The sequence below is a fragment of the Musca autumnalis genome, unplaced genomic scaffold (genome assembly GCF_047663935.1).
Source record: "Musca autumnalis isolate F117 unplaced genomic scaffold, ASM4766393v1 scaffold_3, whole genome shotgun sequence".
NCBI classification, from domain to species: domain Eukaryota; kingdom Metazoa; phylum Arthropoda; class Insecta; order Diptera; family Muscidae; genus Musca; species Musca autumnalis.
Window position 1 is genome coordinate 110,766,440 of NW_027411866.1, and position 18,432 is coordinate 110,784,871.

General features: G+C 34.1%; 1 protein-coding gene across 12 annotated transcripts in view; it reads right to left on the bottom strand.

The window, feature by feature from the left end:
* LOC141397476 (uncharacterized) overlaps nucleotides 1-18,432 on the bottom strand; it is a 655,384-nt gene that overhangs the window by 72,948 nt on the left and 564,004 nt on the right. For all 12 annotated transcript variants that reach the window (XM_073973773.1, XM_073973783.1, XM_073973777.1 and 9 more), the window contains 2 exons: nucleotides 17,486-17,717; nucleotides 11,503-12,972 (listed from right to left, as the gene is read on the bottom strand). In XM_073973773.1, coding sequence (XP_073829874.1) covers nucleotides 11,503-12,972; nucleotides 17,486-17,717 — 1,702 coding nt within the window. The remainder of the gene's footprint in view (nucleotides 1-11,502; nucleotides 12,973-17,485; nucleotides 17,718-18,432) is intronic.

Sequence of the window (18,432 nt, forward strand, 5' to 3'; positions counted from 1 at the left end):
AAGAGTGTTGAATATCAGTGATGAGAAATTCCATTTTAAAAACAAAATCAAAATAAGATCTATCCTAAAAATGAATGACTTCCCAAATAATACTATCAATGAATTGTTCAAAAACGCAGAACGCAATAAACCAGATCAAGCAATTCAAAATACGGAAAAGACATATAAGAGAGCAACATACATACCAGGTTTTTCAGAGAGATTTTCTTCCTCTAACATGTATAACAAAGAAAAATATCAACTAGCATTCAAAAGCAGCAACACGAATAACAATTTCTTCAGCCGAACGAAGTCGAAAATAACCCATGAAGACAAATCAAATCTAGTCTATAAAATTAAATGCAATGGTGACGGGTCCAATGTATGTCAAAAGACATATGTTGGTACAACACGATCGAAGCTTAAAACTAAACTCAGTTCTCATAAGTCGGATCAGAAGGCGAAAAATAAGCCATTAGAACAAAAAACAGCTCTTGCTGCCCATTGTATGCAAGAAGGACATACACCTAATTTCAAAGACGTGGAAATTCTAGCACAAGAAAATAATCAAAAACGTAGATACATTCTCGAGATGTTACACATTGTAAATGTACCAACTAAACAAAGAATGAATTATAAGTCAGACACCGAACACTGTGCTCAGATATACAGGAATGTCATTGAAAAGCACAAGAAAATTTAGTTGGAAAATTCTTGTCAAGAAAAGAGGATGTAATAAGCTGAGGAAGTAACACAACCAAGTAATTATTATTGGAACTTTTGTTTTATAATTCTGTAAAAATATGTAATTGTTTTTTAAAGCAATAATTCCCTGATGATGACTATCGATGATAGTCGAAATATTGGAAAAATAAATCAACATTAAAAAACAAATTTTGTCTGTTTTTTACTTATTCTGACCTCAAGCCAAATGAATAGAAACAGGAGATAAATCATACAAAAATATTTTAGTTTTACCAAAAATATTCTTGTACAATTTCTTAATTTGTATTCTTCCAATACTATTTCGCTGTTTTATTCTTTTCAGTGCATTTCTCGCTTCAAAAACAATTGACATGAAAAGAAGACTAAAGGTAAGGTCACATTAGGCAAATATTTGCTCCAGCGACTGGTAGTGTGCGCTTACTGAGAGCTAGTGAGGGTAAATAATGCATTCAAGTTAATGCTCCTATGTAAATTTACCTTGGTCCATACTGTTTGAAACTGTAAAATCCCTACGGCCACCAACTATAGCTGTTAAAAGGGATTTGGTCCAATATTTGCATATCGCAATTGTTCTTTCAAACTTACGTCAAATTCGATGATGGATGGACGTCCCACTTCTTCCTATACATCCCCCACAAAAGTTTGGAAAAACAACATGAGTGTATATCTCTATCGGCAAAGCTGACTGACACTTTTTTTACCTTAATGAGCAACGAACCAAATTCAGTGGACCCTTTGGGGTCCAATCCAAAATGTTGGTATTTTTTTGGTGTTTTAAAATATTTTCACAAAATTCTTAAAACATGCCAACTTTACTGGCCATTTGAATGTCCAATACAATCCAAAACGTTGACCTATGTTTTATAACCATGATACATTTTTCCATTTATTGGCATATAATGTCCGGCTTATATAACATTCTTATTATACCATCCACCATGATAGGAAGGGTATACTTAAATTTGCCATTCCGTTTGTAATACACCGAAATATATGTCGGATACCCTATAAAGTATATATGGTAATATTCAAAAAAGTTTTTCAATCGTTGAAGTTGAGGTTCACCATTTAATAAGTCGCGAACTGTTAATATATTTGTTTTAGCCACGATCTCATAATATGGACCATAACAAATAATTTTCGTGGAAGCTGCGTTGGTGGTAATATAAAAAAATGGGAAAAATGTGTTGAAGTAAACATGTTTTTTGAGTTCTTTTTTGATTTCTGGCCAAACCACGCAAAATTCGAACCTGTGCTCAAAGAACTAAAGAACTAAACTAAACAATACCCCTTGGGCAACATGGTTCTAGTGTATGACTTTTGGATATATACACTGCATCCCCCTAAAATCGATGCTGACATTTTGAAGTTTTGATTTCAGTGTTTTTCGAATTTTTCTTATAATTAGATGGTGCAACTAGATAATAATCCAAACTCGTTTATAGGATTGTAGAACTCGCGATTCCACGTCGTTTGATGTATATCTCATGAGTGTGCTCCGTACAGCTTCCTAGTAATAGGAGGCCCAAGGCGAAAATTTGGTGCGTAAATTTTTTGAAAAAACCTTTTTTTGGCTTTAAAATTTACAACTGTCGTACAGGTACCCCTGAACCCCGCGTGATTTTAGTTTTTTTTACGTGCCGGATCTAATGAGCTCTTCCGCGGTTGAATCCATCCACTAAAACGCGGGATATAGATACCTTGAAAGTAGGAAAATCTGCAAAAATATATTTTGACAATTCCGTGAATTGAATCACGATTTTCATTGATTATTTTTGCATTAATGTAATCCTTTATACGCGATTATAATATTTGCCAAAAAGGTGTGTCACAAATTACAAAGATTCAGGAGTAATATCCCTATTTATCCCAAAATAGACTCTGGTATCACATCCGCAGTTTTTGACGAATCTGTCTAAAATAATTTATATTGACGTATTTTTAATAGGGATCCATTGAAATCGGATGCACCTTATAATCATATGCACATCGCGTAATTTTTGTCCACTTGAAAGTTTTTTGAATAGTAAGATGCAACTGATGGCACACTTTGGCCGCTGAACGAAACATGGGAAAATCCATGCATATTGATAGACATGGACTCCCTGTATCCGAAAAGCACATGCACCTCAACCGATTTTAACCAATTCGCGAATTATACGGTTTTTAATTTCTATGTTTTTTCTTTGATTGTAATTTCAATATTACTCTCTACTTCTTATTTCTATTGCTTATCACAGAAAGCAAATATACTTTCACGATGACTAATTACTTTTCTTGTAGGAGTTTAAGCAAAATACTTCAGGATTTGGATCGAAATTTAGCGAAATAATAGAATAACTCCCAACATTTTTTTTTCAAATTTTTCGTATTTAACCAGAAATATATTTTTGAAATAATTTCCAACAATAAGTTTCCGTTCTTTGTTGTTGCTGTAATATGCAAGTTATAAACGCGATCTTTATAAGTTTGGTCTCACATTTTTCTACGCGTTGTCTAGATTCTGTACTTATTTTTAAATTATTTTTTAGAGATTTTTTGGACTCTGATTTAGAATAAATAAAATTTATTCCAAGATTTCTTCAATATTTTTTGATTTTCCGCGAAAATAAAAATAAATTTAGCAACTATTTTAGCATTTGCGGATAGATATCAAATGCTGCTAACGATTCATATATACATGTTCTTATTACAACACAATAGGAATTTCTAAATATTTTTTCTTTACAAGAGAGTAAAACCGCATATAAATTTTGAGTGCAGCATCCAATTTTGTGAACGCGAACAGATTTGAAACCACGATTTTTTTCGTAACCCATGTACCAAAATGGCGGATGTGCTCGCCAAAAAAGTTTTTAATTTTTTTTCTATGTAATTGTAAAGGAAATTTGAAATTTACCATATATTCATGATCAGCATAAAATTCTAAGTCGATATAAAAATGTTCGTCTGTCTGTCCGTCTGTTGAAATCGAAATACAGCTCGCAATTCTTAATATAAAGGTTTGTAATTTGGTACAGAAGTTTCTATTACTCCTAGGATGTTTGGTATTGAGAATGGACTATATCGGTCTATGTTTGATATAGCCCCATAGGACAGTACCTTCCGATGTTCGGTATTTTGAAGATATTAGGCTCATCACACAGAAACGGCTGAAATTTGATATTTAGTCTTCGTTAGGGGTATATAATTTTTCACCTTAAATTCGTCGGTATAGGTCCATGCCTTCACATGGCCCCATAGAACGGTACATCGAGATTTTCGGTATTTTGAAGGTTGTGGCATCAATGTCCGAACGAAATGTCTGCTATTTAGAATTTGTTGGGGCTACAAAACTGTCCACCTGAAATTCGTCGGTATAGGTCCAAGTCTTTATATAGCCCCCATAGAAAGGTACCTCCCGACTTTTGCTATTTTGAAGTTTGTGGCCCCAATATCTCATTTAAATGTCTGAAGTCTTGTATTTAGTCTTCGTTGGGAGTATAAAATTTTCCACCTGAAATTTGTCGGTATAGGTCCACCCACGGCTTTATATATCTTCCATAGAACGGTACCTCCCGATTTTCGGTATGTTGAAGGTTGTGGCATCAATATCCCACCGAAATGACTGAAATTTGGTATATAGTCGTCGTTGGGGTTATAACATTTTCCACCTGAAATTTATCGGTATAGGTCCACATCTTCATATAGCCCCCATAGAACTATACCTACGGATTTTCGGTATCTTAACTTCCATAGAATGGTCATTCGCAATTTTCGGCATTTGAGGGTTTTGGCCCTAATATCCACTGAAATTTGTTATTAAGTCTTTGTTGGGGGTATTAAACTTTGAGCCCGTCTTCGTGTTGTCCCCATAGAACGAACCCCCCATTTTCGGTATTTTGGAAGTTTTGCAAAATAATTCACTCAATTATGTTATTTAGTCTTCGCTAAAGATACACAAAAATTTTACATGTACAAAATTAGCCTTGTAAAAAATCAGACAATATAGGTCTACGTTTTGGTATAGTTCCCATATAACGATACCCCCATTTAAGATTTTTTCGAAGATTTTAGTCATGTTTTTCTACAGAATTGGTTGTTGGTAATGTCGGAAGACTGAAGATAGGTAGGAGGGAAAATACACAAACTAACTGAATTCTATATTACTCTGCTAGAAGGCGTTTCCATACACTGTGTAAAAGAAAGAAACTAGACCATTTCAATAATAATCTTAAAAAACTAGACATTGTCAAATCTAGCAAAGACGGGTGGGACTTATCAGAATCACTAAATCTAAAGATAACCTAAATGCCGAAGATTTTATGGAACATTTTAACTCACTTTTGAGTAAAGGTACTGATACACAAGACATAAACTGTTGCTTACCATTCTTTTTAGATCCATTTCTAGATTCTCCTTTTGAATTCTATGCATTACACAGTGTCATAAAAAATTGAAGCCTAATAAATCTCCTAGCCAGGATGGAATTTCTTATGAATTCATGCCCCTATGTCGTTCCTACATAATGTTTTCCTGGTTTTAATTGTATATTTCTAAATGAAGATATACCAATTTCATTTACAGAGTATATCATTATCCCACTGCATAAAAAGGGTGATGCTAACGACCCTGATAACTACAGAGGTCTGTCATTAATAGAATTTATCGAAATCAAAAATTATGATATTTTGAAATCTTCAATTTAATTTCAAATCTTCAATTTAATTTTCACAATCAAAATATTGAGATCGTTAACAATTATATATGGGGAATTCCAAGTGAAATCGGACAGTTCGGAGAAAAGTAATTTTTGATTTCAATTGTTTTTGGTTCAATTTATGCTCCTAGCCAACAGAACATTTTAGTATATTTTAAAATAATTTTTTGACCAACGGTACAGATATATCGCCTGCTGAAATTATTGCATTTTTAAAGAACTATGTTCAAAGAAATACTCATAACTTCTTTAATATTGGTCCAAATGGGACCATCTTTTTTTCGATTTGTTTGTTTTTTTATCAGCTATCGAAAGAAATATTTAAAAGAAAAATGCACAGTGGGCTTCAATGCAATTTTCGGGATTTAATATTTAAAATCAATTTTTAAACATGATTGCACCCTTCGATTTTTTCAAAAAAATTTTATGTTAAACTACGTTCAATTACAAAAATTTTAAGCCCTTTGTGGTAATGGGATTCGGACGATTACTATTTTTTCTGAATTTTTTAAAATTTGTCAATACAATTTTTCCTTAATACCGTTGTCCAAAATTTGTATTTCCTGTATTTTTGAAGCTAAGAGTACATATTTATCATTATATATTATATATTTATCATAAAAAATAGAAAAAAATCCACAGTGCACTTTAATGGAATTTTCGTTGATGCATTTTCAAAATCGAAAAATGACGCAGTTTTTAAGATGTTTGAGATAAATTCATAAATATAAAATCAAAACAAATATTTATAAATGAAACTTTTAATTTTTTTAATAAAATAATAAATTCTTGGACGAAGGTATAAAGGAAAAATTGTATTGACAAATTTTAAAAAAATCAGAAAAAATAGTAATCGTCCGAATCCCATTACCACATAGGGCTTAAAATTTTTGTAATTGAACGTAGTTTAACATAATTTTTTTTTTTAAAAATCGAAGGGTGCAATCATGTTTAAAAATTGATTTTAAATATTAAATCCCGAAAATTGCATTGAAGCCCACTGTGCATTTTTCTTTTAAATATTTCTTTCGATAGCTGATAAAAAAAACAAACAAATCGAAAAAAGATGGTCCCATTTGGACCAATATTAAAGAAGTTATGAGTATTTCTTTGCATGTAGTTTTTACAGAATTTGGCTTTTTCAAGGCGCGATATCTCTGGAACCGTTAGTCAAAAAAAATTTGAAAATATACTAAAATGTTTTGTTAATCAGCAGAATCGCCACAGCAAAAAATAAAGGAAATCAAAAACCTCATCTTGAAAAAGTGTCTGATTTCACTCAGAAATCCCCATATATATCTTGGTATGGATATTACATGCAACCTTCCATTTAAAAGACACCTTAAAGATAAACTTTCCACCGCCAAAATTGCTTAAATTCGGCATGGTCCAAATACACTGTGCAACATTTCCAAGGTTAATTTGTATAAACAATTTTAAATGCGGTTTTTATGAAAGTACTGATGCAATAGACAAAAACCCTCTTTGGGTTTTGTTTTATTAGATCGGGTTCGGATTCTATGGCCCTATGTAAACATGGGAAAATATTGACTTTTTAAAGAAAATCGGAGCTATATCTTAAAAGCAATACGAATCATTCCATGACATCCACAGCAAACTTGTAGATAAGAACAAGAAGGATGTATTTGGAAAGAAAATGAACATGAATAACATCATTTATTGCCTAAAATTTTATAATATATCTAAAATATCCGTGCTTTGTATATATTTCGCAGCGTATCTCCAAAACCGTCAAATTTTTCTTAATGTTATCTTTGGGAAAAATATTCACTGGAATGTAATACACAACTCTTGAGAACAAATAATTGTTGTAAAATGCTTCTTTCGCGATGTTTCTAGCATATTATTCAACGACAATTTGATAAATATATCAACAATACATGGAAATTTCAAATATGAGAATAAACAGCCTGTGTGAACGTTGTTTGAAATATGTTTTGTAGAAAGTATGATATGAAATACCGCCTAAACAACATGAAATAAGTGTTTTACAGTTTCAGAATGTTCTGAAGAATTGCTGAAGACAATATTTGGAAAATTCTTGCGAAAGGCTACTTGGTTCAACTCTCAATAGTTTGGCAGTTTCTTAATATGTACTTTCAGAAGATGGACACTAGAAGTTGCTTGCTTTTTCAGCGTTGCACAGCGATATATAGAAAATCCAAAAATTTCCAAAAATAATAAACTCAAAATATTTGAAGCATGCTCTAAATCCATAATATGCTATGCTGCGCAAGTTTCGGGCTTCCATAAATATGATGACGTTGAAAAGTTGTTTCGCTTTTTTATCAAGACAATGCTTTGTTTGCCTAACAATACTCCCAACTACATATTATATCTGGGAACTGGACTAAATTCCCTTTACTCTACCACACTCAAAACGCACTTTTCATATATAAATAAAGTTATCCAACTGAATGAGAACCGTTTACCACGCATCGTAGCTGAGGAGATCTTGAAACTGAACATTTCATGGGCAAAGGAGTGGTCAAATTTATGTCAAATCATGAACTATAATACTGCGAACAATAGTTTACCATTAAGCTCATACTGGAAAGATATAATTTCCGATTTAAATGAATATGAAATAAATGAATTCGAAGTGTAAGCCTGAAATTCTCAATTCCATGATTTATATCCTATGCTAAGCTATAGTTTTTTCCCAAATTTTATAGCTGATTTTTCAACTCGTACATCCAGCTTAATAATAAACGCAAGGGCTGGGCTAGTTGATTAAAATGCAAAAGCTTTTAAAAATAACACTGATGGGATTTATTCCATATGCAACACCAATGAACCGGAAAATACATTACACTTCATTGGTTTATGTCCTGTTTATAAGAGATTTAGAACAATTTACTTTAACAAAATATTAAATAAAAATGAAGTACTATCTATATTAAATGATGACACGAATTTATACTCTCTCTATTTATACTCTCTCTGTTGAAATCAAGAAAGAGCTTTGTTATTTGGTATAGAAGTTTATATTACTCCTAGGGTGTTTGGTACTGGTATTATAAACTAATATTTACATATTCTTATTTAAAAATATTATTTCGAGATGTGGAAAAAATCTCTCGCTCGTTGCTGAGCTGACGGGTATACACAAAATTTTCCTGGCTAATTGTTTTAAAAATTTTACATTATACTCTTTCCAAAAGTTTAAAACATCAGTCTGGCTAGATACGCCACTCGCTAAATATGTATCAATTTCTTTATCAATTAGAGACTTGTCCATTTTTCGTCTTTTTGCCAAATTTGGATCCAAAAACTCTGAAAATTCGTGTAAATGTGGCATTATAATTTCCTGTACATACTTAGAACCATGGCACAATTACCCAGGTAGTGGCATCGTAAAATTTTGAATATGTTATGTCAAAACTTTCTTTATGTTGTTGGGGAAATTACAACAAAAATTATTTTTTTATAAAGGGATTTGACTTTTCATATTCGATCAGCTGGTGTGATACCACTACCTGGTAGTTCTGCCATGCTTAGAACACTCTATGTTCTCACTTAGTATATCAAGTAAAATTGCTTTTACATTAGCTATTACGTCATTTCTTTTTTTTTCTTCTAATAAAAAATCATCTCCTTAAATGGCGGAAATAAAAACATCGCTATAAGATGTGTCATTGCTGGTACAAAGCGTTTAAGTAATGTAAACAACAATAATTGTTTTCAAATCTTTCATTTTAGCTTTCAAATCATTCATGAATTGAGAGTCAATGGTATCAATTGAGCAAACTTTCAAAAGTGTTTCAGACCAAACGGCAAAAATGTGCATAGTAGAGTATTTTTCCGAACATAATTTTTCGGAACACTCTTTGCATATTTTGAGAAAACCCAGTAGAGATTCTAGCTTTAAGTCAGATATACGATCCAACTCATTCTTTTCTAGCAAATTACTCTTAATCTCATTCTGGACTTGGTATATGCTTTCAAGCATAATATATGTTGAATTCCAACGTGTTCTTACATCTTGTTTTAACGTTTTCGACAATTTGTTGTTTAGCTCCGAGAGTTTAAAATATCTTACAAGCTTTTTTGATCAGTCCATCAGTTTTCCCAATTCGGGAAGAGGATGTTTTTCAACAACATCATCCATAACTAAGTTCAAATGGTGGCAAGCGCAAGGTATACGTTTAAAATCCGAAACAACGTTGGAACCATTGTCGGTTACAAATACAAAATTTCCAAACTTGTCTTCAATATCAAATTTAGCAAGATAAACAACTGACAGTATATTGCGTTAACCCGCTGAGTTGTTTTTGTATTTGCTTCTCTCTTATGAACAAAACAAATGGCAAACAAACATCATTTTTTGTTCTGGCCTCTCCATAACAAAACGGCAAAAGTACCAGACTACAAAAACGAAGCAAATAATTTTAGGTAAATTACAGTTGGTGAATTTTTTGGTCGGTTTTATATTCTTGTTCGATTTATGTGTTTAGTATGGTCTCTTGCACGACTTCTAAAGGGAGCCTAAAAATTTAGCACGATCGTGACACAAAGTGCAGATCGTGTTTGGTCATGTCGTGCAAAATCGTGCCTTAAAAAAGCACGATCATGCACGGCCAAAAATTTTTTTCGGCACGACACGCACAAACGCGGCAATTTTTGGAGAAGGCACGAACACGCACTACTCACGACACGACACGCGCCCTCCTCTAGCCTCATATAGCCCCATAGAACGGTACCTCCCGATTTTAGGTACTTTGAAGGTTGTGGCCTCAATATTCCACAGAAATTGCAGAACGTTGATATTTACCCAGCAAAATGTTCGATGCCAAAGATGTCATTCAATCATGGGTGCAAGTGAGCTGGCATGTCATCTTTTTAGCATCTTCATCGATGAATTTTATATGAGCGTGGACCCCAAAATATGCTATTCATTTTTGGATCCAAAGCATGTCATTTACACCAATGCTTTGACATGTCATTTTCACCAATGCTTTGGCATGTCATTTCCACCAATCCTTTGTCATGTCATTTTCATCAACCCTTTGCAATGACATTATCATTACGACGAGAGTTTAAACAATGTTGGTTGTGATTTCGAGTCTTCAACAACATCAAGCCTATTGTAAATAATTAATATTATATATTTAGAAAAAATTGTATGAATAAAAACACAAAACTCGTGTCTATTGGATCGATGAAATGGGTTCAATTCCTTTGCATTCGTTCAAATGCTAATGAAAAGAACGGATCTTTCACGACTTCGTTTGAACCAACGCAAAAGATGCCATGAAATCACGTCATCGCATTGAACTCCTTCCTTCAAATTTTGCTGGGAAGTCACCATTTTGGGGTATAAAACTTTCCCCCAGAATTTTGTCGACCCCCATTGAACTGACATTTGTGTGTGGTCTACATTTGGGGTATAAAACTTTCCATTTGAAATTTGTTGGTATAGGTCCACGCCTTTATATCGCCCCCTTGGAACAGTACCTCCCGATTTTCGTAATTCTAAAGTTTGTGACGTTAATATCCCACCGAAATTACTGAATTTTGTTATTTAGTCTTCCAGGGGGTTATAAAGTATTCTTGAAAAGAATTATTAGTATACGTTCACGTCTTCCTTTATCCCCCGTAGAAGAATACCTCATGATTTTTGGTACTTTTTAGGTTTTAGCCACATTATCTTACCGAAATATCGGAAATTTGGTAATTAGTCTTCTTTGAGTCTAAAAACTTTCCGAGGGTATTTGTCGGTACAGATCGACGAAATTTGCTGAGATATGGTAATTAGTCTTCTTCACAAACGAATGGAAACTAATTATTCAATTTTAAATCAATACAACTCGAGGTGGAGGGTATAACAAGTTCTGCTCAGCCGAACTTAACGCCGTTCTTACTTGTTTTTTATTTGTGCTGTTATACCGTAAATTCGGCCTGTATGACCTTCAGATCATATCCCATTGTCAAGTAAAACAATCGATTTTCTATTAACATAACAAAATGTATATATAATTGCATACGAAGACCTCAATTGTCAATAAAAGTTTAAACATAAACTACATAAAATGAAAAACAAAATCCTTTCTTACTTATAAAATATTGTCACTTACCCGTATGATAGATGGCTTGAAATCCCTTGCCCCTTGGATGCTGGCCCGTACGAAACTGTACACGTAGCTGTTCACGCAAACTAACAAACATACCATCGTTAACATGGTCAGAATTTTGAAATGGGCGAAATGCCCCATTACCCAAATCAATTTCTAACATTGCTTCCTGTAGAAAGTCATACTCTTTGATTTCCAGCCACACACGCTTACCCAACGGAGCTTGTATAACAAAGGCACAATTAAGATTGTTCAGCAGAAAATAAGGATAATTAGGACTTGATATGGTACCCTCACGGGAGGTGAGAGTACGCAGCGGGCATCCAGACACATCAATGGCCTTCCAAATAGCAGCAAATCCCATATTGGCCATGGAATAGTCACTGTGAAAATTTAGCATGACTTCATTGCTACTCGAAACAAAATCAAATTTAGACATATTCGAATCGTGAGTGCCACACCAACGAACATAGGGTAAAAAGGATTGAGCATTATCTGTTATTGGACCAGAACCATCACCGACAATTGTGCTGCGGCGTTGACGTTGGTGTTCAAAAGCGCCATTATTGCTGCTAGTTTTTACTGTTTTCTGTTTATGGCGAAGAGGTAGATGAAAAATTTTCCCCCTTTGTCCATCCCGCCTCTTGTATTTATGGTTATCTTTATGAGTTATGTGATGTTGTTTCCTACTGTATCTTTCCATGGACATGCCATTCCTTCTGTTGTCGTTACCATTGAAATGAATTTTTGACACTTTTCGTAAATTTCTTTTTGTACGATGTTTGTAAGCAACAATTCGCTGATGAAATTGCATTTCCTTATTTTCTCGTTTCAAAAGTTGAGTTATTTTCCTTTCAACTTGGTCGTCATAATAAAATTGGTTGTGTCCTTGCATTTTGGCAGTGTAACCTTTTTTGTGTGGATGTTTTGCAATACTTCTTCGTGATCTTCTTTTATCACGCTGTTGCTGTTGTTTTTGTTGTTGCGGTTGTTTATTTCTACCATTGGCCATTTCATCATCCCTCAATATGGTTTCATTATCGACACCATTGTTATCATCATCATCGGTGGTAGTCGTCGTCGTCTCATCGCTATTATCGTCATTGGCATCCTCAAGTGCAGCGGTTGTTATATCATCACCGTTTGTGTTGTCGTCAGCAACACCACCTCCATTGGGAACAAAATTATCATCACCAACGTCATGATTGTCACCATTGTTGCCCTTGTTGTTGTCCCCTTCATAAGCTGCAAATTGTTGGTGTGACATTAACATGGCCATTGGCACGGTATTCGCACCAGGTTCAAGTTGTATTTTCGATACAATATCATAATCCTGTATGCTTATGAAGTCGTAAAGGCATTCATCTTGTGACTCCAAATCGATTTTTTGAAATTGAACTATAATCCGCATTCGTTCTGGTGCTTTTATATGCACCCAATAGTTAATATTCAATGGATATATATTCGGATAGCCTGGAATGAAAGAGAACAAAAAATAAAGTTAAAAAATTATTGGAAAATAACTTTGAAATGTCACATTGCATTGTGGTTTTGTGTAAACTGAATTGGGGCGAGGGAAATTAATTAAAGGAGACATTCAGCGATCAAAGTATGCCACGATAACTATCGAGAGGAATAATCACCAAAATTAAATCCATTTCCAAAATGAACTATGTCGGTCCATTCTTTCAGGTACCTCCACCTCAAAAGATTAGCACTTTTGGGTTTTAATCCAAATCAACTTTGGTATAAAGTGTATAAATTTTTTATACACTACACCATAAAATATTCTTAACTAAAATGGAATAATTACAGTCGAAATCGCTTATAACGTCGGTCAAGGAACCGACCAAAATCGGACGCTATAAGCGATAGTCGTTATAAACGATATTTATAAAAGAGGTGAAATTATGTATAGTGACTTTTGAGTATAAATACGTTGTTTTATTAAGTAAATAAATAAATTCAATAAAATTTTTAATTTTTTCATTCTTTATACATAAGTATAAATTACTAAAAACAAAATAATAAAAAATAACGATATTAAATTTATTCTTCAGCATATATATTAAGTTAATATAGACTATGGTTCTGTTTCTAATAACCTGTTATTCTAGTTTGGGCTTTTGAATTACGACATAAGTTTTAATTTAACTCAGATCTGAGTAAGATCTTCTGAGTAAATAAATTTTTGAAGAGTTTCTATAGCTAGACACGTTCCTGACACTGACGGCATTTGAAATTCTGGCTCTGTAGTATCCTCAATTTCTTCGTTAGAATTGCCTTCCTCTAAAACTGCCAATATTATGTCGGCGTCATTACACATTGCAGATGTGAAAACATTGTCAACGATGGCAGCTAATCCATCAATATCTTCTACATGTTGGGAAAAATTAGAATGAAGATAACACGGCATCCAACACATTTAATTTCGTACTTTGATCCGTTTCTATTCTTGCCAGGATTGTGGATTTAAATGTTTTTATTCCACCTTAGTCCAAGGGTTATAAAACAGATGTGACATTGGGTGGCAAAAAATCAAGTTTAATTGAATTGAGACCGCCTACATGTGAGTCGTAAATCAGATCTCCCCATCTTCGAATATGTTGTGCATATGTTTGGTATTTTGCTGTTGTTTGAGTTTGAAAAAAATATACATACAACAAGTTATTTAGAGAAATTTTTCTTCTCCGTATGACTCGACGTTATAACCGATAGCAAAATTCAAATATTTCACAAAAAAACGACGTTACAACCGATATGACGTTATAAGCGGTGACGTTATAAGCGATTTCGACTGTAGTTTCCTTTTAGGTGCACAAATTTCTTCAATCTGTTGGCACGTTTGAATAGGGGATATACCAAACAAGTAAGAACGGCGTTAAGTTCGGCCTGGCCGAACTTGTTATACCCTCCATGAGTTGTATTGAAGTAAAACTGAACAATTAGTTTTCTTTCGTTTATGAAGAAGACTAAACACCAAATTCCAGAAATTTCGGTAAAACAATGTGGCTATTTTTTAAAATACCGAAATTCGAGAAGTACCGTTCAATGAACGCCATATGAAGGCGTGGATCTGTATGGACAAATTTCGAGGGAAAATTTTATACGACCAACTAAGACTAATACCAAATTCCAGCCATTTCGGTGGAATATTGAAGCCACAACCTTTAAAATACCGGTACAGTTCTATGGTGACAATATGAAAGAGTAAACCTGTACCTAAAAATGTCAGGTGGAGAGTTCTGCATCCCGAACGAAGACTAAATACCAAATTTCAGCCATTTCGGTGGAATATTGAGGCCACAACCTTCACAATACCGCAAATCGGGAGATACCGTTTTATGGGGGCTATATAAAGGCGTGGGTCTATAGCAACAAAATTCATATTGAAAGTTTTATACCGTAAATGAAGACAAAATACAAAATTTCAGCCATTACGGTGGAATATTGCACCCACAAGCTTCAAAATACCACAAATCGCGAGGTACCGTTCTATGGGGACTATATAAGGGCGTGGGCATACACCTTCAAAATTCTGGAGCAAGGTTTTTTACCCCCCAACGAAGACTAAGTACCAAATTTCAGCCATTTCGGTGTGATAATGAGGTTAAAAACTTTAAAATACCGAAAATCGGGTGTTACGTTTAATGGGGGCTATATCAAAACGTAGACCGATATAGCCCATTTGAGATACCAAACATGCTAGGAGTAAAAGAAACTTCAATACCAAATCACAAAGCTCTATCTTAAAAATTGCGAGCTGTATCTTGATTTTAACATACGGACGGACATGGTTATATCGACTTAGAATTTTACCCTGATCAAGAATATTTATACTTTATAGGGTCTCCGATGAATATTTCGGGGGGTACCGTTGTATGGGGGCTATACCAAAATATGGACCTATGGAGACGTTTTTTATTGGAGAAGTTTCATAGCCGCTGAAAACTTCAAATGTCAAATTACAGCTAATTCGGTTAAAAATTGTAGCAAAAATCCTCAAAATACCGAAAATCGGGGGCGTGCCTTTATATAGGGGCTATACAATGGATTTATGTTGACGATATTTGGTGGAGAAGTTTCGTGACCGCTGAAAACCTCAAGTGTCGAATTACAGCTAGTTCGGTTTTTACGATTCTAAGAATGGTTAAGCAATCGGCCGGCAGCTGCACCCGCGTATTTATACCCGCTTGCCTATGAATAGACGGTTCTAGCATCCCTCATGTAGAATGTTCCACAATGTTCAAACGAGATCCGGATGCACATACACCCATACTCGTATGCAAACAGACAAATTTAATGTAAACAAACAAAAGGAAGGTGCTAGCACCTAGGAAGTTTTTGTGGTTTCTGAAACTACAGTGTTCATAGATGAGAAAAATAAAATAAAAAATCGCCGGAGCCCTTTTTAAATTAATCGCGACCAAATTAAACATTTATAGGGTTTTTTAGTTTTTCACGACTTATTTGGAAACCGCAAGTCCAAAAATTTTACCTCGTGCAAACATTTGTCAATATTGAACTATAACTGCGATCTCTGACAGAATAATGGTTACACTACCCACAATTAAAACTGAGGGATCCCTGCGTAACCTAGGCTGTAACTCTTCTATTTGACCACGTACATCAATATAATTATCATCAATGGAAGGGTCAGGCTTTCCTCTTCTAATAAATATAACTTGCATTGGTCTAACATAGTTTCCAGGAATAAAGATATAGTCATTTCATTAGCAACTTAACTAATTTTCATTATCTGATCATCACGTTAAATTGCAAGCTGCTTCTCTGTCATAACCCGGACTGTACATAAAATTTCGCGCCGACTACCTTTGCAAAGCACAGCTACAAAATTGTATACAAAATTGTTTTTGGTCCATTTTACCCCCTAAATATTTCACGATCATCAAGACTATCGGGTCTATTCTGGTCTGAACCCGAGCTACAGACAAAATTTCGTGAAGATTGGTCCAAAATTGCGGCCTGTAGCGTGCGTACAATTGTTAATGTTAACGGACACACATCTCGAAATCGTTTTATCTCGAGATATGAATTTTGATATACCACATGGGGAGTCTACGACGAATATTTCGCGGTGTTACATGAATTTTTCGGAAAGCAAACTTATAATACCCTTTCCAGATTGTGGTGTAGGGTATAGAAATTTCAAGAAAATCGAAAACTAGACTAAAAGCTAAATCTAAAACAACAAAACATACAAAAAAAGTTTTTTTTTTAATTGGACCAATATTAAAGACGTTATGAGTATTTTTTTGCATATAGTTTTTACAGAAATCGGATTTTTGAAGAAGCGATATCTCTTAAAATATACTGAAATGTTTTGCTGACGAGCAGCATCACCACAGCACAAAAAATAGGAAATCAAAAACCTCATTTTGAAAAATTGTTCGATTTCACTCAGAAATATATGGTCGCAAATGATTAGTCGCTTTCTAAATCCAAAGATCCAAATTTGCAAAGTTTCAAAATAAATTGACAAATTGTATAATTTGATTAGACTAAGTAAAACGTACAAACATATGGAATTTTTAAAATAAACTTAGACACAGCTTAAACGAAAACTATGTCACCAATACTTATAGAAACAAAGTTTATGTGGTAGTTTGATGTCTTTGTATTTATTGCCACTCAATAGGTGCTTCATCACACACCCCATCTAACATATACTATCTGCATTATGTATACCATTTAATATGTATGTAGCAAGGATTTAAAATTTATATTGAAACATCATCAATGCAAAATTACATACATGTTACATGTAGTAAGTATACCAGCATAAACATATATTATACTTCGTACTCTTCTAAAATCAATCACATACATGCGACTGATTGTAGTGTTGTATGTGTCTCTGGTCAAGGTAAACCATCATTTGGTTAGCCAAGGAAATGCTTTCGTTAAACTGCACTATCAACAACCTTTATTCTATTTATATGTACGTGCATATGTATGTACTCACCTGGTGACACAAGACGTCCTTCCGTTCCAGTAATAGTAAAATTACTAAAAGCTAAACTTCCAAATGGTTCTTTCGGCTTCTTACACACATAACCACCAACTTTGCTACATTTTTGTGATTGCCAATATAAACCGGACGGCAACATTGGTGTGGGTGACATTTTCCATTGCAATCCGAGGCATATTGCATCAGGTGGCAGTGTATCGAACTGACCCTGGCCAGGTAGCCAACCCTGTGAAAATAAGAGACAAAAATTAAATAAAATATGTTTGTAGAAAAAATAGCAATGTAGAAATTTGTATACTTCATGAGGACGTATACATACATATGTACATATGTATAAAGACAAGTAAAAAAGTATCAGTCGGCTTTGCCGACAGAAATATAACCTCAGCTTATGTAAATTAAAACTTTCAGCTACGGACAGATCGACACAATTGTTGAACTTTTGTGGGGGAGGTAACATTAAGAGAAGATCGATATCGGCCATTTTTGAAGTTAAACTAAATTTTGACAAAATATTAGGAGATCCAACGTTTGGATAAATTTGATTGCCACGTTCAAGGGATATCGTGCATACCATTTTAGTGACATGTTTTAAATATTGGAGGGAAGTACAGGAAGTTGTTGCCAATCTTCGAACTGAAACTAAGTTTGGTCACCTTTTGGGCTATTTTCTCAAGAAGTGTGGACTTGCCCCTGAAAAAGCATTTACCGTCTTAATTGAGGCAGCGAACGCAAGTTGCTTCAACAGAAATCAAAGTGATTCGAGAGCAGGTCTTAAAGTGAACTTATCCATAATTTTGTGTGGGAGGTACCCAAATGAGTGGACAAATATAGTCCATATTTAAACCTGATATACATATGGCAGATGTATTCGGATGTGTAAAGTATTAGCCAAATCGGTCACTCCCTAAAAGAGTTATCGTGCGCACAATTTTTCCGAA